The sequence below is a fragment of the Rhineura floridana genome, chromosome 5 (assembly GCF_030035675.1).
Source record: "Rhineura floridana isolate rRhiFlo1 chromosome 5, rRhiFlo1.hap2, whole genome shotgun sequence".
NCBI classification, from domain to species: Eukaryota; Metazoa; Chordata; class Lepidosauria; order Squamata; family Rhineuridae; genus Rhineura; species Rhineura floridana.
This window is the reverse complement of record NC_084484.1, coordinates 97,931,007-97,954,046: the sequence shown is the minus strand read 5'-3', so window position 1 is coordinate 97,954,046 and position 23,040 is coordinate 97,931,007. Positions and strand designations below refer to the sequence as shown.

The window sequence follows — 23,040 nt, the reverse complement described above, 5'->3', positions numbered from 1 at the left end:
AGTAGGATTAACTGCTATTAAATAGGAGTCTAAGTCCCGGCGAATGCATGAGATCTTATGCTGGAAGTGTTCAGCAAATTTATTACATTGAGCTACCGATGTATCTGCCGTGTCTTGTAGGCCTGGATGAAGTAGGCCACGAACCACTTTAAAAAGCTCCCGTGGGCGTGAGAGAGATGACTGAATAGTGGCGGCGAAATGTTGTTTTTTTGCCGCCCTCACCGCTCCTACATAGAGATTAGTAGAAGCATGAACCAGCTCATAATTGCATTCGTCGGGAGTTCGTCTCCATCTCCGCTCAAGCCGCCTCCTGTCTTGTTTCATCGCTGTCAGCTCCGGAGTATACCAAGGAGCTGTATGAGCTCTACATAGGAGAGGGTGCGCAGGAGCGATCGTGTCAACAGCCCGGGTCATCTCTGTATTCCACAGTTTAATCCAGTGTTCCTCAACATTTTCAAGAGGCCCTCACCTGCACAGCACAGTGATCAACTGGGTATATAAGGAGTAAGATGGTCTTTCAGGTATCCTGGTCCCAAGCTGTATAGGGCTTTGTACACCAAAACTAGAACCTTGAACTTAGCCCGGTAGCTAATAGGTAGCCAGTGCAATTCTTTCAGTAGTGGGGGTGACATGTTGGCAATACCCTGCCCCAGTGAGCAGTCTCACTGAAGCAGTTAGCACCAGCTGCAGCTTCCAGACCAACCGCAAGGGCAGTCCCCCCCAGAGTGCATTACAGTAATCCAGCCTGGAGGCTACCAGTGCATAGACAACAGTGGTCAGACTATCCCTGTCCAGAAACAGCCACAGCTGTCTTACCAGCTGAAGTTGGTAAAAGGCACTCCTAGCCACTGAGGTCACCTGGGCCTCTAGCGACAAAGATGGATCCAGGAGCACCCCCAGGCTACGGACCTACTCTTTCAAAGGGAGTACAACCCCATCCAAAGCAGGTAACTGACCAGTTATCTGAACTTGGGAACCACCAACCACAGCGCCTCCATCTTGCTAGGATTCAGACTCAGTTTATTGGCCCTCATCCAGCCCACCACCAAGTCCAGGCAGCCGTCCGGGGCTTGCACAGCCTCTCCCAATTCAGATGTTTCAGAGAAACAGAGCTGGGTATCATCAGCATACTGCTGACACTTCACCCCAAAGCTCCTGATAACTGCTTCCAAGGGCTTCACATGGATGTTAAACAGCATGGAGGACAAGATGGTACCCTGCGGCACCCCAAAGGACAACTGCCATTGGGCCGAAAGACAATCACCCAATACTATTGTCTGAAAACGACCTTGGAGATAGGAGCGGAACCACTGTAAAACAGTGCCTCCAATACCCATCTCACCAAGTCAGCCCACAAGGATACATGGTATCAAAAGTCACTGAGAGATCAAGTAAGAATAACAGAGTTGCATTCCCCCTGCTCTTCTCCCAATAAAAGTCATCCATCAGGGCAGGGCCGGATTAAGGTCAACTGATGCCCTAAGCACAGCCCAACAATGGTCCCCCTCTCAGCCCTTCCACTGATTAACTGACAAGACATTAAGACTCAAAAAGTGCTGAAGGTGAAATAAGAGATTGGAAATTCAGTTTTCTTCCAGGCCAGACCCCACAACTATATTAAATAAAAACTCTTTTTTTATTTTATTTGAGACTAAATAGCAGTAAGCAATATAAGCAAATTATTTACTTATAACTAGGGCAACAGAAAAAAATGCAAATTTTCAACACTGTTTTATGCATTTCTTAATAAAATTGTTATAAGGGAAAAATGCAAATACAAAAATTTATTGAAAACTATTTTTAATCACCCTCCCAAAGATTATAAAGCAAAATAAGATCTGATATTATCTCTACTGAAATTACGTGATCTCAAGAGCATACTTTTCAATTTTGAAAATCCTCTTTCTACAGAATCGATGTTGGTGGACAATTTTTTTAAAAGATACTCTAATGGAGAAATATCATTTGTACGAAAAAACATCTTTTATTCCATTGCTTTCTAGCCTTGAAGATACATAGCATTTCAGCATACATGGATCAAAAGATGCAAAGTAATGCTTATTGACACTGTTGCCTACTTATAACTTTATTTATACTTTAAAAAGTTTTCTCCTAGATTTTTTAATTGCAGTCTTTGATCAAGTCCTCAAAATGAATCTGGCGTAACAAATCTGCTTCTATACTTAGCAGACACAAGGCATCCAGCCTGTCTTGTCGCATAGTTGTTCTGTTGGGATTTTTAATATGCCTGAGCTGAGAAAACAAACACTCAGCTGTGCAATTTGTGACCATTAATGTTAAAAATATACGCAAGGCAATATATATATAAATATATATATATTTATAATGATTAGAAAAAAACTGAAATTCATGCAGAAAAACTTTGGTAAGACAGTCAAACATACTGAACTCTAGGGCTAGGTCTGACACCTTCAAACTTTTAAACTTTAGTCACTCACCATACCAAAGAATTTTTTTTTTTAACAATTCAGATTAAAGTCAAACATGGCAGATAAGAATTACAAAAAAATCGACTAAAGTCGAGTGTGGCAGTGAAAGAGTTGAGAGTTAAGGGCATGATAGCTAGGGGGGAAAACTCTGTGGTGCCCCCCTTCCCGTTGTGCCTTAAGCGCACACTTATTTTGCTTAATGGTTAATCCAGCGCTGCATCAGGGAGACCAAGGCCGATCCAGTCCCATAACCAGGCCTGAACCCAAACTGGAACGGGTCAAGATAATCTGTTTCATCCAAGAGTACTTGCAATTGCTGCACCACAATCCTCTCAATCGCCTTCCCTAAGAAGGGGGTATTTGCAACTGGTTGGTAGTTGTTGCAAACCAATGGGTCTAAGGTGGGCTTTTTCAGGAGTGATCGAATCACTGCGTCTTTTGGGGTGGCTGGAACCACTCCCTCCCACAATAATGCATTGACCACATCCTGGATCCACTCAGTCAACCCACCTCGGTAAGATTTAATAAGCCAAGAAGGGCAAGGGTTGAGAGAACACATTGCTGGCCACAACCACCTTGTCCACGTGATCAGGCTGCATCAAGTCAAACCGTTCCCAAAAAGTTGCAGCAGACATTGCACTGGACACCTAAGGACTACAGTAGATGTGGATGAGGCATCAAGATTACTACGGAGATGAACAACTTTACCCTCAAAGTGCCTTGCAAACAATTCAGTGTGCCGCCAAAGAATCTAAAACTCCATTTCCTGGAGCTGATGTCAACAGAACCCTGACAATACAGAAAAGCTCCACTGGAAAGCTACTTGAGAATGCGATGGTGGCAGAGAAGTGGGCCTTCTTTGCTGCCCTCACCACTGCACGGTAGACACAGTTTTTCCTCATGCCTGATCAGCCTCACAGCATGTCTTTTACCACTGGTGCTCCAGCTGTCATTCAGCCTGTTTCATTGCCTTTAGCTCACTGGTGTACCAAAGTGCAAATTGGGTTCCACAGTGCCAGAGAGGGCATTCAGGGGCAACCATGTCAAGAGCCCGAAGTGCCTCGCTGTTCCAGTGTGACAAGCAGTGTGTCACCTGCTCTATCTACTGGGAACTCCCCGAGGACATTCAGGAATCCTGTGGATTCCATTGGTCTCTGGGGGTGGACCAACTTAATCTATCCATCACTCCTGCAGGGGAGGATCGGGGCCATAAGTCTAAACTTCCCCAGGAAGTGGTCTGACCATGACAATGGGGTGCCATCCACCCCATCTCCAGACCACCCCTTTCTCCTTCTGGAGTAAAAACAAAGTCGAGTGTGTGGCCTGCCCTATGCATTGGGCTGGTGACAACTTGAGACATCCCCATGGTTGTCATGGAGACTATGAAGTCCCAAGCCAGAACACTAGAGGCAGCCTCAGCATGGGCATTTAAATCACCCAGGACTATCATTCTGGGCTCCTCCAACACCACAGCTGGGATGGCCTCTGCCAGCTCGGTCAGAGAAGCTGCTGGGCAGCAGGGTGGACAGTGCACCAGCAGCAACCCTAGTTTACTGTCTCCTTGGCCTGACACCAGGTGCAGGCCCTTACAGCCAGCTCCAAGACACAGTGGTTTCGTGGTGACAGAGATGGAAGTTCTGTAGACCATAGCAACTCCTCCCTACCGTCCCTGCAGCCTTTAGTGAGGGGAAGAGGAACCCCTATGGTACCAGGCTCCTCTGATGGCCATAGATAGTTGGGGGAGAATTATTCACATGAACACATAGGGAAGATTGGTCCTAGGTCTACCATTATGCAGAACTTTGAAATAAAACTAGGATTTTGTTCAGCCAGTAGGAAAGTTCAATAGAACTCTCCCAATGTCTCTGCAACTAAGACTGTGAAGGGTAAAAGGGGACTTTTGTTCAGGAAATCTGGAATGTAATTTCAAGCAGATGTTGATATGCAAAATGTGAAAGATTTAACTTAGGAGTGTAAAATGTACTGTACTGAACATCATGCATCCTCCTTTTTAACTAAAAGAGATTCTAAATATAAATAGAATATTTAGTTTCATGTTTTGTGAACATCTCTTCTCTGTTAACTTACTATCTGTTGGGAACCTGAGTGTGTGAACCTGCCACCCACGTGTTCCATTAAACACACCTATTTGAAAGAATGGGGCTTTTGCTAGGGATAAACCAAGCACTTCACCCTGAAATGTGCCTAAATATTGTGTATAACCCAAAAAATGCAGATCCAAACCAGACTAAAGCAAAGCTTTCTTTTATTGAGAGAAAATAGTGTTACAAAATTACTGGGTGTATGGCAGCATCAATCATTCACACACTAACCTATTCATAACTAAAGAAATAAAAGGTCCCTAATACTATAAGGAATGACAGGTAGCAGAGATTATCTATCTAGGCCCAGGAGTGGGCAGTGGAATACAGCTGAAGTGATGTGAAGGGGCTCTGGCCAAAAAGCAGGAAATCTCTTAGCCTTAAGGTTTGCACCAAGACAGACTTCTTCCCTGTTCTGTGGCCTGCAGTCCTGAGCAGTGTTCCTTGAGAGTGCAGTTACACATGTTGGAGCTCAGATCGCCACCTTGGGTCTCAAACCTTGCTCTTAAAATACTTTCCCTCTTACAAATCAACGTGGAAAGGAGGGAGCTGGGTATGAGGTGATCTCATGTGGTGTGTGAATTTCTTGCTGAAACTCAGAAAAACTAGTTCTGCTTTCTAATGCTGCCATTGAACAATGGGATTGTTCTGCTGGGCATGAGGAAATCTGCCAAAAAATGAGATAACATTTAATTCAGGGTCTTCACGTTCCACCAAAAGTACCAAACGATGGTCCTTGCTTTTTGTCCTCATTTTACAATATTTAGGAAGGCACGAGCCAGAAAATGGGGTGTGGGAATTGTAGTCCAGAATACTTCTGGGCCTTGCCACCCCTTCGACTCCAAATGACCCAAAGTAGGTGTTAGCCCAAGCACTCGTAACATTCCTTTCTATGTTGAATGAATCAAGTTTATTACGGTCAAAGACCAAAGAAAACAAAATAGCAAACAACTATATTTACAATAAGGAACTGATTATATCTAAAAACCATCAATTAATCTACTTGCATTGTTGAAATTAATAACTTTCTAGCGGCAATAGCTGCCACACAGAACTTAGCTACCAATTGAGTTACTTGTGGGTTATGATCCGCAAGCAAATAGTCCACGTAACAGGTTTTGTTCCTGTCAGGTAAGCGAGTAAGTAGGGGTAGAATAAACTTGCACCTGGCCTCACAATAAAGTGAACAGTGAAGTAGAACGTGTGATATAGTCTCAACCTCACCATCTCCACAAGGGCATAATCTATCATTGTATGGTAATTTCTTAAATCTGCCATCCAATAAAGCAGAAGGCAGACAGTTAAACCTAGCCCACGTAACGCCTTCCGATACTTTGGAATAGTTAGATTAGTTAAATACGGCATAGCCCATGGCTTAACATTATATCTATGCTTTTTAACTAATAACAAATGCTGTTGGAAATCGAGGTCGTAAATTCGCTCTAAAATCTGTTTTTTGGCTTTCAAAAAGCCCATAGATAGAATAAAGGGAATTGAAAACCCCAATTTAGAGATTTTATCAATAACCATCTTTTCCCATTGGGAATGGAAATTACCTTGTAGTATGGAAGGGGCCAATCCCATTGGTCTAAACAGTAACTTTAGCCAGGCACTAATTCTAAGACACCACACCCAAGCATCAATGGAGGGCAATCCAACTTCCATTCTTAAAATAGAGTTGGGAATACATGTAGGCACTGCCAGTATGCTGCATTTAATATTAGGCCGCTTTTCTTGGTGAAGTATGGCCCTCAGACTCCATTGCTATGCACTCTCAACCTAGGAGTAAGCCCTACTGAAAAATAGTGGGGCTTACTTGTGAACAAACATATAAGCAGAGATTACTAACCTTTTGGGTCCTGTGCTAACTGGCCAACTGGAGAAATCTGTGGACACCACATGTGCAGGAATAACACATGCACATACTCACTCCAACAATTAGGCTTAGAAAGTGTTTTTACTTTTTACCAAGATTATTGGGGGCCAGGTGATCTGCCTGGAGTGAAAGTGGGGATGCTACTCTTCCCATTGCAATTCTGACACATGCCCTAGGCAATTAGTATTGGCAAGAAAACAATTGTAAAGAATAGGCTTCTTTCAAGCCTTTTGGGGGGGGAGGCAATGCACCTGTGGGTGCCAGGGAACACCCATTTTAGGCCTGGTAGCCAACTTTATTACATTTATACTCCACCTTTCTTTCCATGATAGAAACCCAAGGCGGCTTACATATGGTTCCCAGGCCGTCTCCCATCCAGGCACTGACCAGACCTGACCCTGCTTAGCTTCAGCAGGGAGCTGGCCTCATGTGCCTTCAGATCATAGCCTGGGACCTTTAGATCTTTAGCACCCACCTTTAATATGGGGTCAACTTTTATTATTGTTTACATGGTGTGTGACAATCTTTTCTGATGCTTATTTAGCTTTCTTCAGGTCTATATGTTCTGAATGTTTGCTGTATCGAACAGACAAAAGCAAAAAGGAAATGGTGGCAGTCTTTTAGGATCAGGGAATTACTGTATGTATCCCCCCCTCCATACCACATCAAGAGAAGTAGCTTAGATAATTGTTCTCCCTCTCTAACAGCTTTCTGAGAATAAACCAGACTAGCTGGATAGCTTGAATGCATTTTTTGACAGTTAAAACCAATGGTTAACACATCTGTACAAGCTAGGCTGGCAACTCATTTCTTTCTTGATTACTGGGCACTGGTACAGCACAGCCTCCCACAAAACAAACAAACTTAAAGACAATTTTGCACCAGTCTGAGGGACAAGAGAAAATGAGGGAACCTTCCCTTGAAACTCTGAACACATGCCAGACATTTTACAGGGTATTTCAAAGACAGTTGCTTGTGTACGCTTGTGCACTCCTGAGACTTATCTAGAAGATGTAGGGCAACACTATTTTGAGTGCTTGATGCATTCAGTGTAGAACAAGGAGTGTAACCATAGCTACAGAACAGTTTTACCTATTAGAATGTCTCTAGCTGGTCACAGTCCTATGCTTAGTCTTTGAGAGCTGTGTGATGTCTCTGTATTTTAATATCTGTAAATATGGTAAGTGCGGGTTTATTAAGTGATATATGGTAAGTGACTGAGTAAGAGGGGGGAGTACATGGGCTAGAATGCTGGAGAATGTTGGATGATGATTGGCTGAGTGTTTGAATGGCTGAAGGTATAAATGAGAGGATGACAGTTGAGTCCGGGGGAGTTGTTGGCGATTGGTTGTGGAGTGTGGATTGGAGTTGGTTGTGGGTTGGATTATATTTGGCTGGTATTCAGACAGAATATATAAGACTGGAAACATAAAGAGTGACACTATATGAAACCATATGCTTGTTGAACATTCCTAAAGTAATCTTGTTATTTCCTGGTGTTATCAAATAAATACTTTTATTGGTTTACCTAAAGCCTGATCCTTGGCTAGGGATTCACAGACCAGAAGGGAGGGCAGGGTATTTACCAAGGCGGAGAAACAGTATCAAATGGTGGCAGTAGTGAAGAGATAGTGTATCATCAAGTATCCAGGGCAACCCAGGGCTGTATGCTTTATAGACAAAGATACAGGTGGGTTGTGGACAGCAAGGGCACCCAGACACAAAGTAACAATAAGCCATAGGGAGACAAGGAGAAGTCTCTAGCAGTATTGTTTACAGGGAGTGGCTGGTGGTGCTGCCTAGCAGTGGGATCTTGTGAGATCTGTGCTAGGGTGAGCTAAAGAAAAATAAAAACTACGTTTCTCCCTGGTGGGAGCCACGGGTGGGAGCCTGACAGGTGGTACCAGGGGAGGAACATTACAAGGTGTAGGCAGGCTGTGGCTTCATTTCAAGGGCTGAGTGAACACCATTTGAAAGTTTAAATATCAACATAAAAGAATGCTCTACAGTGTAGAAAGAGTACAGCATCCCTTTGGGACTGCAGAAGAGCACTTTCCCTCACTTTTTAATGTAATGTGCAACCATTACCTATGTTTTTTGTTAATGCCCATTTTTACTTTTATTTGGGAACATTCCACTTGGTGTATGCCAAGAGGCAAATTCAGTCTCCATTCTGATATTTGAAATACGTTTTGATTGAAACTTTGTTTCATGTTGTATTAGTTTACTATAACACATTGAAGACAAGCAACTGAAATTCACTTTTTAGTCCAGAATTGCAAGTAAAAAACCATTTTACAAAGCAGTGCACTTAAGATTACAGGAATCTAAGGGCTTCCCTTTATCATTTCACCATTGTTTACTTTGGAAACAAATGTATACTTCCAAGGCTCCTAAACAAACAAACCTACTCCAAAGCAGCTTCATTTAAATACAGAAATGTGCAATTTTATCCATATCAAGCACATTTTCTAACATACAAAAATAAAGAACTTTGATTACTAGCAGTTTTATTAATAGACAAACCATGTTATCCGGAGAGTTTTACCTTGAAAAGACATGGAAGACAAAACCAACTTTCTAAAATAGTAGAGTTCAGGGTTTTGTTCCTTTTAAAAAAACAAAACACCCTGAATTAATAGTTCTCAAAATAAAATTTCAAGAGACCCACAGAGATAAATTAAATACCCGGTATAGTTAATGTAGAATTTTCACAGATTTAGAACAAATAGCATCACACAAAGCAAACAGATCATCCCCAGGAAGGGGAGGATGTTTAAACAACATACACTCCTAGAGAAGGTAAACCAAAAATGGGGTGGTATTTTTTAAAAGGAAATTTCATACGTCTCATCATTAAGCAGTTCTACATTATTATATACTCCCATTCTTTATATGCAACAATGAAGTGAAATTACTTTTGTTTTCAACAGCGTCAGCCTAAACACCACCAACATGAAGGTGCTTTAGTTTGAAAAAAATAAAGAGGTGGGGTGGCTTAAGTGCATCAATGAACTAAATAAATCTTAAGGAATCAGGAATCAAACGTTAGCAAAAGACCTTAAATACCAGCACTCTGAGCATCAAAGTTTTAATCCATTCTGAGGAAAAATCACAAAGCACAAGTTTTACTGATATTTTTGCTTGTTTGTAACAAAACATCCACACACAAAGAAAAATCTTAGGCCCAAGTGGTCACCTGTATTCTAATGGTCTCAAATTTACAGTATGGAAGCCACATATTCAAAAGTTGTATCTGGCAGCAAAGTCTTTTATCCACATATTTATGAAATCAGTAAGTATTTTGTTCTTAATTACCAAATAGTTCAAGCTGTTGTTCAGAAATCTCTAGCACCACTCATTTTATCAAGTTGTTACAATTGGTAACTATTTATCATACCTGATGTGTGTTTTTAAATCAGTATCCACTTTGAGTTGTTTATAATACGTAGTGTGAGAGACTAGTCTGTTACTGATACATGCATTCTCAAACACCAGGTTTTTCAGATTCATCTGTTCTTTAAGCACACCAATGTAGTAAAATCTAGTTAGTGTCTCTTTGCAGCACCATAATACTATTTAAACATACAACTTTCTAAGCTGTATGCTGCTTAACCTTTTATTCAGCCCCCTCCCACTGTTTACTTTATTTAGCAAAATATCATTAAAGAAAAAAAATTGCCCCTACAATGAGGCACATTTTGGCATATGTGCTAAATGCTGCTATACAGTCAGGCATGTGCAAGTCATATTACGAAAAGGAGAACCTCCACATTTAACTTTTTCATAGAAAAATATAAATATATTCCCTGAATTATAGGAAGAGAAGAACCAACATGTTACTTGTATCACTAGCAAAAGGAAAATAGGCTAGAACTTCCTGTCAAGTTTACATTTCACAATCATCTTCCTCATCTGCATATCTCACAGTTCTCCTGCCCCCATTCCTAGTTCTGATTTTGGAACGTCGATTCCCTCTTTTATACTTGGTATAATCACATTCCTCAGAATCGTTTTCATCATTCAGCTTTAGCCGCTTTCTTCTCTGGGGTATTCTGGAAGGTTCAGAAAAGCCATCATTTAAAGTCTTATCTATGGCTTCCCTTTTCCTCTTTTTTGTCTTGCTTTTTCTACTATTGCCAGTATTTTTGGAGTCCGTTTGAGATTCTGAACCAGAAGAGTAATTGGAACTGCCATCAGGTTCAGATTTTGAGCTCCTTGAAGTTCCAGGTTGCTTTGACAAAGCACTTCTTCCTGGCCTTCTTTCTCTTTTTCCATTCTCTGCTGCACTCCTTACAGGTTTATCACTATCCCCTTTTTCCAGTTCAGAAACATCATGGTTATCTGGAAGCAGTGACTGGCTTGAATCTCTTTGCTCCTCAGACAGGACACTACTAGAGGATTCCTCTTCGGAGAATTCTACCGCAAGTTTTTTCCTTTTAGGAAATATTTGATGCACAGTTCTGAGAGATTGTCGTCTTGGGTTCTTGCTGTGTCTGCTTTTTTGTTCTGTCACACTCTCTGCTTCAGAAACCAGATTTTTCTGTTCTAGTTCTCTATTAGATTTTTTAGTTCTGTAAGAACGATGCTGAAACTGTTTTTCCTTGAGCTCCCATTCCTTTAGTTCTGTTTCACTTTCAGACAGCGAAGGTGCATCATCCAGAATCATCTTTCTGGCAGCGGCAGAGGCATTGCGGTGTGGCAATTTTCTGTACTTGTTTCTAGTGTACCCAACTTCTGAACCTGAGAACTCTTCCTTTGCATCATTAATTAGCTTGATTTTATTTGCAGCCACAGTAGCACTACGACGTGGAGTTTTCTTTCCATTAAGAATTTTGGGATTTTTTGTTTCACTATTCAATTCTGCATAATTCTTGCATTTTTTCCTATTTCTGAGTACTACTGGACTTTGCCTCACCACTTGGGTTGATTCTACAAGACAAAAATTTAAATGTTAAAATACTGCATTCTCAACAGAAATTAGCTCACTTGAATGATATACTGGAGTAATACTTCAAAGCCAAACTATATTATATGAGGACAGCAGTACAACTGAGAAATTTAAGCACCATTACAATATTTTTAATATTGAAAAGTTCTAAGAGAACTTTATATATTTAAAAAAACACCTTTACACAGTCTAGGCAGCGAGTACTCAAGAATCTAAGGCTTCAGTCCCATACCTACTTACCTAGGAGCTAACCCCATGGCGCTTACCATGAGGTAAGTGGGACTTACTCCTGAGTAGACCTGTCTAGGGTTGCACTATTAGTGTGGCAGGCCCTTCCCTTAACTTTCCAATTCTAATCCTTGATCACTTATCCTACCTTGCAGTTCCCTTGTGCCAATCTCTGGTCAAGAGATGGGGAGCTTCTACCTCAAGCAGGTTCCCGCCTGGCCTGTGTTCCCAGCACCACCTGAAGTGAGCTATCAATGAAGAGATCACTCTTTTCATGAACAGTTCACTGTGCTTCTGTGATGCGCGCTGAGAAAATGAAGCCTTTTTGTCAGCCCTGCCTGGAACCAAAAGGGAAGAGACTGATCTGAGCACTAAGGAAGAGGAAGGATGTGTCTTGTCAACAGTGGGACTTCACAACCTCCTCTTTCCCACTGCTCAGCCGACCAGCAGGATGGGAGGGATCATGGGGAAAATGTTGAAATACTTTAATTTCAGTTATGGGAAAAAACTTTCCAAAAGGAGAAGGAATTTAACTAAAATTTCCAAAATGCATTCAATATGGACTGCACAGAAACAAACCACAACAATATCAAGCCCATATTCATGTGAGGCTATCTTGTGCAGACTGGCCACTACCAGCACCATGGGGCATTATTCTTTTGAAAGAGAGAGACACACGTTTCTGTGGTGGCACCATTCAAGCAATCCTTTGCCAACACAGATGAAGGACATCCACATATCAACAACTCTGTCTTTGGGGCCTCTACTAGCCCTGCAATGCTGGGCAAATTTTTCCATTCAAAACTAGCTGCCAGACTAGGATGGCCTTCATGACAGCAAGTGAGAGAGCGGGGGAGAGAGCGCATGCACATGTGTGCAGTGACAACTTAGGAGGCAGGTAAGTATGGCAATACCTCAGTTACTGAATTCTCCCTGAATGAAGCTGCTTTTAAGGAAGGCTTTTTAGAAGTGAAACTGATCAGCTTTGCTATGCTATGGACAAACATTTAAGCCTGTGCCTTTGTTTTAAGGTGAAACTGACTAGCCCGTATCTTTGCTTTGCTATGGACAAGCTGATAAGCATGTACACTTTGCTTTGCTAGGATGAAACTGATAAGCCTGTGTGTTTGCTTTGCATTAAAGAGAACTCTTGTTTTCTCCTGGTACTGGGGAGGGGAAGTGGGTGCTGGGTAAAAGGTAAAGGTGTCCCCGCACTTGTAGTGCAAGTCGTTTCCGACTCTTAGGGTGATGTCTTACGACGTTTACTAGGCAGACTGTATAGATGGGGTGGGATTGCCAGTTCCTTTCCCGGCCTTTCTTTACCCCCCAGCATATGCCTGGTACTCATTTTACCGACCACGGATGGCTGGAAGGCTGAGTGGACCTCAACCCCTTTTACCGGAGATTCAACTTCCTCCTTCCGTTGGAATCGAACTCCGGCCGTGAGCAGAGCTTCAGCTGCGTTACCGCCGCTTACCACTCTGCGCCACGGAGGATCTTGGGTGCTGGGTAGGCACCCTTTAAAGCCCCCGTCGAAGCTGCCCCCACCATCTATGAGCAGCTGTATGAACCTATCCCTATTCTTTCCATGTTATTCCTACCTCTGGTAGGAAAGTTTCTGTTAAAGAAGTAATGTCCAGTTAACACTTTAACTGAGATATTAACCTTAGCTGAGGCATGGTGGAGGCAGCCTGGCAGGTGGAAGGCCAGTAAGGACCCTAAATGGGGCAGAGAGAGAGAGAGAGAGAGAGAGAGAGAGAAAGACAGAGACCCTGTGTGTGTGTGTGGTGGTGTGCGAAGCATGCAGGGGCTGTGTGTAGATTTTATAAATATATATCTTCATATATTTTAAAAACAAGTCTTTACACTTTATTTCCAACTAGGACTTTCAGGGGTTTGTTGGACCCCAACAGCAGATTGATCTGTTATCCTTACTTTCCCCTTAGTCACTGGTTTAGAAATACAGTACAAGAAACATTACCTTTCTTAATAGATTCCACTTTCCCCTTCTTTTTCTTGTGTTGCTCTATTGTGTCATCACTGCAATTACTTCTATTGGAATACAATTCAGTGTCCAGATGAGAAGGGCAACTGGAGTCTGCAGTGCATTTAGACTTTAGCTTTCTTGAAGGTTCCTTGATGACTGGCAGAGAGCTTATTCCATCCCCTGTATGTTCTGCATCCAATTCTGTTGTGGTTCTGATGTGATTTTTGGCTTTTGACTTACTGAGAGAATCTGCAGTTTTCCAGGAGTTGTGCTGCTTCTTAGATTTACCACTGTTTTGGTCTAACTCAGCATCAAGTTCAGATTCAGAACTTGCTACAATACTATGCAAATATGTAGAAAGTTTTTCAAGACTCCTGTCCTTTGACATATGGCTTTTGGGATTCCTTTCTGAAACTTCCACCCTGGGTTTTATATTAGGGGATTCATCATTGGCAGTTCTACGCTGACGCTCATGGGCTTTAACGCGTCTGTTCCTTCTTAAAGTCCTTTCAGAATCTGAACTATTTTCAGATTCACTATTGTACCTCCTAGCAGAAACAGCCTGAATGCGCTTTCTTCTGCTATATCGTCCATTTTTTTCCCCAGATGGTTGGCCTCCACCCCCTGAACTGCTTAACCTCCTAGTTGTAGAAGCTACACTGTGATGGCTCAGTTTTCCATTATTGCTCTCAAAGCCTCTGCCTTCTGAGTTTGAAAGATCTTCCACATCATTCAGGAGCTTCAGTTTATTAACTGCCAGAGTAGCACTTCTACGTGGTAATCTTTGGTAACCATGATGGTCAGTATTTTTTGTTCTGTAAGCTCCCTCTTCTTTTTGAGCATCGCTTTCATGCAGTCTTTTCCTGGCAGATCTTCTACATCCATTCTCTTGCATGACACGTTCTATAAAAGGCATGCAAATAAATTCTTAATAAAAGCAGGCCCAAAACGCATACCACAATAAAAAACATTAATAAAGATTAGTTCTGTTGAAAAATGCCCATTTATAAAATACTTACTAAAACTAGAGTGTATATATGCACACATCTGATGTCAAGACATAATCTATTTGTTGTTAACCCACCTCCATATAAACAAATCAACCCCACATTTCCTTAGCAAGAGCAAACAAAGTGTACCATGACATCCTGGTCTTATAAAGACTAGGGGCAAGACTGAAACCTCTGTAGCAGATTTTGGAAGTGTGGGAGCTAGGGCTGCAAGGAGAGGAGAAAGGGAAGTGCCGCTTGTGCAAACGGGATGCCACAACTGGATATCACCCTAGATATTAAACTTTACGAATTGAGAGCTATATCCTCAGTTTAATATTATATAGCAAATACTTTAAAACTATATCCAGTTAAGCAAGCTGTTTTAAATCAATCATGCCTGCAATAGTTAGTGACTAGGATTAACTATAGGGTTGCTATCTTTAGAACTGTTAGGCTGCTTAAATCCCACAGTTTATGTTCTGGAGATGTTTTGTTCATCAAAGTAAACTCTGCTGAATATAGCTCGACTTTCGTGCTAAGTTATGCTAAAAAAAAAGCATTTTAAATTTGGAGCATGCATTAAATCACATTTCATACATTTAAAATATGTTACCTTTTCTGATTTCCCTTTTTCTTCTTTTTGTTGAGTTACTACTATTGGTTCCAGACTCCAAATCAGACAAAGACTTGGAGCTATCTTTGGGTAGTCTTGAAGTCTTAGAAAAACCCCTGCTCTCTGAAAAATTAGTGCACTTTTCCTCTTTCCTTGACTCCAATTCTTCCTCCGAGTCACTCAGTACTTTAGCTTTCCTGAAATGAGTTGATGCTCTTTTACAAGTCTGTTTTTCTAAACCACTGCATTTGTCTGGCTCAGAATCTGCATCAGAGATGTTCCTGGTATTACTTTTGAATGCAAAAGGTAACTGATAAGAAGTTTTTTGAGTGCTCCCATCCTCTGATACATGGCTTTTGGAGTCATCATCTGAGAATTCAACAGGGAGTTTTATTTTGGGAGACATAGACTGGGTAGCTCTGCATGGCTGCTTTTGACTATTATCACAACAGCTGTTTAGTATTTTTTGCCTGCCATTTTCAGAATTTGAGCTCCCACTTTCAGATTCACTAGCATGCTTTTTTTGAACAGCAACAGCACCTGAACCAGTTCTGGACATTTTCCTTCTGTCAAATTCTTCTACTTCTGTGTCACTTTCAGACTGTATGGAACTTTCCTCCGAGTCATTTAGTAATACTTTTCTGGCTGCAGCAGAAGCACTGCGATGAGGCAGTTTTCTGTTTTTGCTTCCAATACCAACACTTTCTGAGCTTGAGAGCTCCTCTTCTACATCACTCATCAGTTTTAATTTATTAGCTGCCACAGCAGCACTTCTACGTGGAATTTTTCTGTGCCTTCTAGATCTGTTGCTCAAAATCTCACGAAGCTCCTCTGAATTATCAGCTTCTCTTTCAGATATTTGTCTCCTGGTAGTTCTTTGGCTACTTCCATTCTCTTGAGAAACTAGACATAAAAATGAGGTGGTTTACATATACTGAATGTTTTTTGTTCATCAAAGCTTTGGAACACTATTTTAGACTACAGTGGGATTCCAATCTCCTTTGAAGATTTATTTAAATTAAATTAAGAATTTATTTAAAATATTAGCTCCACAATCATTCACAATATTACAGCAAGAGACACATTTGAAAAAATCTTGGCATGATTGTATTTTAGTCTAGCATTTTCCTTACTGAACAGTAAATTACATGCAAACCAAGATCCCAAAATTGTACCTGGTCACAAACAGCAAGTTGGTTTCTGAACTTCAAGTTAAATTTTCAACTATAATTCAAAATACTGATTTGTCCTTTAAAGCCAGTGGTGGAAAACCTCTGGCCTGTGGGTCTAATTAGACTGTTTTCTCCAAATTATGTCCACCTGCCAAAATACATCTCATATGTGACATCAGGTGTGGGGCAGGTAAATATGTGGCTGCAAAGGAACAATCAACAGGTTAAAATGTGCTCCTGATTGCTCCCTGGCAAGCTGGGCATGCTGACAATACCAACTATCTGATAAGCATTGCCGGCAGACCTCCAAAGGAGTGCTTTTGCTTTGCAGACTGGCTTTGCAAAGGAAAAATGTATGTTTGCAGGCACAGTTTGAATCCACACTGCAACTGTAAACAGATGCGTCAAGGTGGCTGGCGGAAGGTGAGGGAAGTCAAGATCTGGATCGAGGTTACCTTAAGGAATTCCTCCTGCTGTATGATCTCTCTCATGTTTCTAAGCCATCTGATGGGACTTGTTTTCAGTGCTTTAACTGTGGAATGAGTACAAGGAGCAGACCTGCCAGGCTTACTTGGATTTTCAGAACACTGGTTAATACATAGTATTTCTGATGACTTTTAAAGTAGCAATTGTATAAATATTATGCGCTCCGGCATTTGTAATATCTACTATGATTGTTTTTAATACTTCAGGAAATTATTTTCATTTAGAAATATTTATATGCTAGTATGATTTTTGTTGTCATTAAGCTGGCTTGAGGATCTCTATAGGGCCGAAAGACACAATCTCAGATTTCAAAATAAATTTACAGCTACAGACTTGGGAGTAATGGAAGAGTTCAGCAATCCACATTAGTTGAATCACTCTTACCCATTTGCTTTTGTTGATACACCCTGTTTCTAGTAATCCTGAAGTTACATCTCTTTTTCCTGGATGTTCCATTATGTAATATAGGAGATGAGATTTCTGCAGAACTTTCTTTGCTTTCCTCTGAACTACTTGAAGATGAAGCAGTTGTTGAGTGGTCCAGCTCACTTTCTGGAAAAGTTAGGTAATTGTTAACAGGCCTTCAAACGGGATTTCCCTTTTTCTTCAAAAACACATCAGCACAATGTCTAGAAACTGCAGATATAAGAATATGTTTGAAATTTCCCATATTTTATTATTGCTTGTTTTCTTAAGTCACCCAAATCCTATTTTCTCCTTTTCTCAAGATTCTAAAGCAAGGATGCTATTGGATTCCAGTTCCCATCTGCTCCACCAACATGTCCAACGGTTTGTGTCAAGCTACGCAGATCAAAATTAAGAAATGCAGCAGATGACATATACATTTAAAAGTGCAAGTGGCGCACAAGACACACTCTCACTCATACTTGTACACATGTCACGTCCAAAGGTATTTGGCAGGAGAATTATGCATCCTCATGACACTCACCGTCCCTATTCCAAAATATGTGCAGCTATTGAATAACAACTGGGCTTCAGACAGTAGCAGTTTTTATACATTTGGGCAGATGTTAATCATTTTAAAAAATTGTCAGAGTCGGGGTGGCTGGTGGGGAGGGGCATTGCCACAGACTTGGCCTTCTGGGGACAGTGAAGGGGGCAGGGCGTCAGCAAAGCTGGGGCAGTTTGGCCGTGCCAGTGTCGATCCAAACCACTTGATTTTGCTACTCTCTGCCTTGATTCCTCACTATTCCAGTATGTGGCAGCAACACTGTAGCCAGGAGGCCAGGTCCACAATAGCACCCCTCCTTGCAAGCTGCTCTTAGGCCAAACAATCTCTTAACTGGAAAGACAACAGAAAACCAACCTAGTCAAAATATACAGACCAAGCATTCCTAACTCCTTTTTGCTTCTTAGTTATTCAGCATGAAACAGAGTAGTAAATACGTGACTGTCACATCCATTACTTTCTTGCAAATTAAAAGGGTGATACTGGGAAACTTGATTAGTATTTACTGAAATTCACATCTATCCATAAGATACAAATAGAACAGTAATTGCATATGCTCTTCAATTGTACAGTTCACAAAGGATATCTAATAAAATTAAAGTAAGTTCAATAAACTAATACCAAAAGGAAGAATTTCACATGTTAAACAAGCCAGCAGATGTGTATGTTATTTTTTCTAAGTCTTCCGGAAGACTTTGAGATAAATGTGATTGTTTGGCATATGCCAATTTATTTAAATTCCAGTAAGGGTGTTGGACCAGGACTGGAGAAATCCAGCTTCAAATCCCTACTCCACCACAGAGCTCCCTGGGTAACCCTGGGTCAGCATTCTGTCTGACTTACCTCCCAGGCTTGTTGTGAAGATAAAATGAGGGAGGAGAGAATTATGTATGGCATGCTGTCCTGAGCTCCTTGGAGAAAAGTCACGATATAAATATTTTTTTTAAAAGAAAAGCAAGCTACTAATAAAAAAGCGTTCAGTTCTGCAAAACTGATGAATAGTGGTATTTTGGAAAATGGCAAAATTTTGTATGGCCGGTTTTGATTAATATAAGTAAGATTATACCTTCTTGAGATGAAAGCAATTTTAACAGCAAGAAACAAGGGGCATTTACATTTAGACTGTAAAGCTTCTTTAACCATTTTCCCCAAAACAGGTTACTCACCTGACAATGTGGAACTGCGCACTACAGCTGTGCTTCTTGTGCGTGCATTTTTCCCAAATGACGAGGCAGAGGTGGAATCAGAAGATATGTCAGCAATGCTGCGGCTGGAGCTGCCAGTATACATTTTATGGCTTGTATCACAGAACTTTCTGCTTGAGGTATTCTGGTTAGAAGAGTCTTCTGGCTCAGATTGATTTTTTGCCTGAGATTGACACTGCTTCTGCTTTCCATTTCTTGATGAACAGAATAAAATCAATATGCAGTCCATGAATGTGGATGTATTTTATGAAGTTCTTTTGCATTTCACAAGGGTATTTTCCCAGTTTGGCAAGATGCCTCAAATATTATGTCAATTATAAGTTACTTAGCAAGAGACAACAAAATCAATGCAGAATACTCTGTAATTTTTTCCTATTTATATTGTCAGTAATTGAAAGTTACACCTATACCATATACCAATGTACATCTTCACAATGGGAATGACAGGAAGGAAGGCCTGGGTAAGCAAGGAAAAAGGAGGGAAAAGCCTTTCCCCTCTGTGAAACACAACCCCAAAGAAAAAAGGGAAGGTAAAAAAATCAGGATAAATAGTACGAAGGAGTAGGAGTAGAAAGTAGGAGAAACAGGTGCAGAAAAATCTCATGCAGGAGATGTGGAGTTAGGACTATGATATCTGCCTTGGACAAAGGACAGGAAATTAACTGGCCTCTACAAGCCAGTGACTGCTAACTACTTCCTCCAAGATATAGTGCATTTCCTGTAGCTGGGTGCCAGATGGTAGGCTAAACCAACATGATGGACTGGCACCCAGGGAAAAATCACACCTATACCACATACCAATGTATATCTTTAATTTAATTGATTTCAGCCTAAACTGTTATAGCAGCATTGCTCTTTTTGTAATGTCTTGTTCAACCTGTTTAAATCATTCTAATTTTGTCAACATTTTATATTATTTTATTTACTGGTTGAATATACATCCTACCTTTCATCCTGAATAGTGTAAGTTACCTTGAGGGCTGTTTCTAGTGGAAAGGAGTGGTTTGTTTTTATAAAATAAATAAATGCGTGTTCCTCAAACTATCAAACATGTAAAAAGCACTCTATACAGTGGAAGCTGGAGTAAATTTTGGAGGAAGGCAGGATACACAGAACATATATGCCACACATCTCAAATGCACCACACCCATCCAAATCTGAGTAGGACTGGGTCCCTGGTTTGTCAGCAATTATGCATTCCTACAAGATTTTCATGCTGCAGAAAAATAGCATATGGAAAAGTGTAGTCCAAGATGGTAAACAGGAGAATAGAATGCATTATTACATTGGAGCACAAGCATTTATTCCTAATTAGGGTACCTTACTAAATCTGTATTAAATACAAGTCAAATGTTTTGGCTGTTTGAAGAAAGGTAAGCATACAGCACCAGACTAATCCTAAACCAAATGGATCCAGAAGTCCCTAGAATCACAATGAAACCAGTTCAGACAAGGAAACAATGTCCGTCAGCCAAAAACCAGGAGTTGATCAGATGAGGAGATTCACTAATAGGAAAAAACCTTGCAGTTTAAGAACGTACCTATAGCCCACAGATATTTCTATTAAACATTAAAAAGCAGGGAAATTGGGCAGTCCAATATCTCAGAGATGAGGTCAGGTCTCCTGCTCCCCTGGTGCATTCACTATAGCTGCCCAATTTCCCTGCTTTTTCAAGTTTTCAAATACCTGTGGGCTGTAGATACGTTCTTAAACCGCAAGGTTTTTTTGCCTATTCGTGAATTTCTCTGCTTTTTAACCCGGGAGGTAAGAAATGGGATCCTGTGCAAGTTTGCTGAGAATGGATTGATCATTTGCATACTTATTGAGTTCAGTGAGATTTACTCCCCTGCAATCATGCTTAGGGTAGGTGAAACTGACCACAGGGGATGGGAGCAGGCAGGAGGAGGGAGGGGAAGAGAATAGGTTTGATCATTTGCATGTTTACTGAGTTCAATCGGATTTACTCCCGTACAATCATGCTTAGGATAGGTAAAACTGACGGGGGGAGGAGGGAGAGAGGCTGGAGTGGGCAGAGGAGGAGGAGGAAGGGAGGGAGGCTGGAGTGGGCAGAGGAGGAGGAGGAAGGGAGGGTAGCAGGAAGGGAGAGGAGAGGGGAAGGAGGGGAAAGGCAGGTCTGATCATTTGCATGCTTATTCAGTTCAATGGGATTTACTCCTATGCAATCATGCTTAGGATAGGCGAAACTGACCTGGGGGAGGGGAGGAGATTGGGTTTGAAAATGGAAATGAACTACCTTCAAGTCAATCCTGATTTATGGCGACCCTATGAATAGGGTTTTCATGATAAACGGTATTCAGAGGTGGTTTTACCATTGCCTTCCTCTGAGGCTGAGAGGCAGTGACTGGCCAAAGGTCACCCAGTGTGCTTTATGGCTGTGTCCAACACTGACCCGGGGAGGGGCAGGGAGGGGAAGCCCCTTTCCTTTCCAAAAGGAAAACACTGTGAAGAGTGTCATTGCTTTTCAGCATTTCCCCCACCTTTTTATTCTACAGCAGGCACATGTAGCCTCCCACCCAAATTTAAACCAAAGCTGTCCCTGGCCACATCCACACCAGGCCTTTATTTCACTTTGGACGGTTATGGCTTCTCTCAAAGAATCCTAGGAAGTGTAGTTAGTGAAGGGTGCTGAGAATTGCTAGGAGACGACCTGTTCCCCAAACAGACCTTCAATCAGAGTGGCTGACTGTTAACCCACTCTAGCCACTGAACCTCTGTCAATGGAACAGGAGTCTCCTCTCAGCACCCTTCACAAACTACACTTCCCAGGATTCTTTGGAGGAAAGCCATGACTCTCTCACGTGAAATCAAAGTCTGGTGTGGGTGTGGCCCCCTGATTAGCCAAGCCCAGCAGCTGCGAGTCTGGCTTTTAGAACACTAGTTGGTTCTTACTGAGCATGCTCAACATTATCATTGTGTTCAAGCCAAAATTTCGTAAATTAATTAAAAATCAGCCAGGCATTTTTTTTAACTTTTAAACTGCAGAAGATGAAGGTCAGAGTATGGGGCAAGGTCAGCGTTAGGATTACAGGTACTCTATGAACATGGCTGATTTTTAATGAATTTCAACAGATTATGAGCATTCTGAGAGAAAAAAGTCCAAAAGGGCTCTGGGTTTTTTCTCTCTCTTTTTAGACTTTGAACTATCTGTTCTCTCTGACTGTTTTGTGTATTGCCATAAAAATTGAGAGGGTTGTTAAGCAAGCATTTCTGAGTTCAGGACTAAATTTTGTAAGGGCTTGTTTTTAAATGAGCTTATGGGAAGCATCAGAATGGCATGGGGGTTATTTTCAATTTAACATTGCAGAATGTTAAAAATTCACGCTGGCTATTGTATACAGCCACTCTTGTGGCTGTGTAATTATGTTGTTTATCTTGCAGAAGAATCCTATACATGCCTACTCAGAAGTAAGCCCCTCTCAGGGTAAGGTGGCATCATAGGATTGCAGTCTTAGCCTCTCAAATCATATCCTCAAATTAACTGCCATCAGGAGTGCTCCACAAAGTAACATCATCATCATAATTAATTAATTAATGGAGAGCCAGTGTGGTATACTGACAGAGTGGGAGACCAGGGTTCAAATCCCTGCTCGGCCAAGAAGCTCACTAGGTGACCCTGGGCCAGTCACTGTCTCTCAGCCTAACCTACTTCACAGAGTTATTGTGAGGATGAAATCAGGAGGAGAACCGTGTTTATATGCCACCTTGAGCTCCTGGGGGAAAATGTGGGTTACAAAAGTAATAAATCAATGTTGTTAAGAGCCTAAGACTGAGAAAGACTTACCTAAGTGTTTTGGCAGAGTGCTGTAGTGTTTTATTTTGACTTTGCAACTTCCTATTGTGCCTGTGACTTCTCCGTAATCTTCGATTGTATTTATGTCCAGTTCTAAAGTCAGAGATAATTCTTCTCATTTTTTCCTCAATGAGTGCAGACAACCTCAATGTCATGCTATATATCTATATTGGAAAATATTCATGTTCATTAAAAA

General features: G+C 41.3%; 1 protein-coding gene across 6 annotated transcripts in view; it reads right to left on the bottom strand.

Moving 5' to 3' along the window:
- Positions 1-5,558: 5,558 nt before the first annotated feature.
- Positions 5,559-23,040, bottom strand: part of BRWD1 (bromodomain and WD repeat domain containing 1) — a 76,953-nt gene continuing 59,471 nt past the window's right edge. For 5 of the 6 annotated variants that reach the window (XM_061627663.1, XM_061627661.1, XM_061627659.1 and 2 more), the window contains 6 exons: positions 22,836-23,008; positions 18,994-19,226; positions 17,242-17,409; positions 15,200-16,102; positions 13,589-14,497; positions 5,559-11,360 (listed from right to left, as the gene is read on the bottom strand). In XM_061627663.1, the coding sequence (XP_061483647.1) occupies positions 10,318-11,360; positions 13,589-14,497; positions 15,200-16,102; positions 17,242-17,409; positions 18,994-19,226; positions 22,836-23,008 (3,429 nt within the window). In that variant the 3' untranslated portion in view covers positions 5,559-10,317. Of the gene's footprint in view, positions 11,361-13,588; positions 14,498-15,199; positions 16,103-16,826; positions 16,904-17,241; positions 17,410-18,993; positions 19,227-22,835; positions 23,009-23,040 lie in introns of those variants that run through there. The other variant, XM_061627664.1, reaches the window with a different exon arrangement.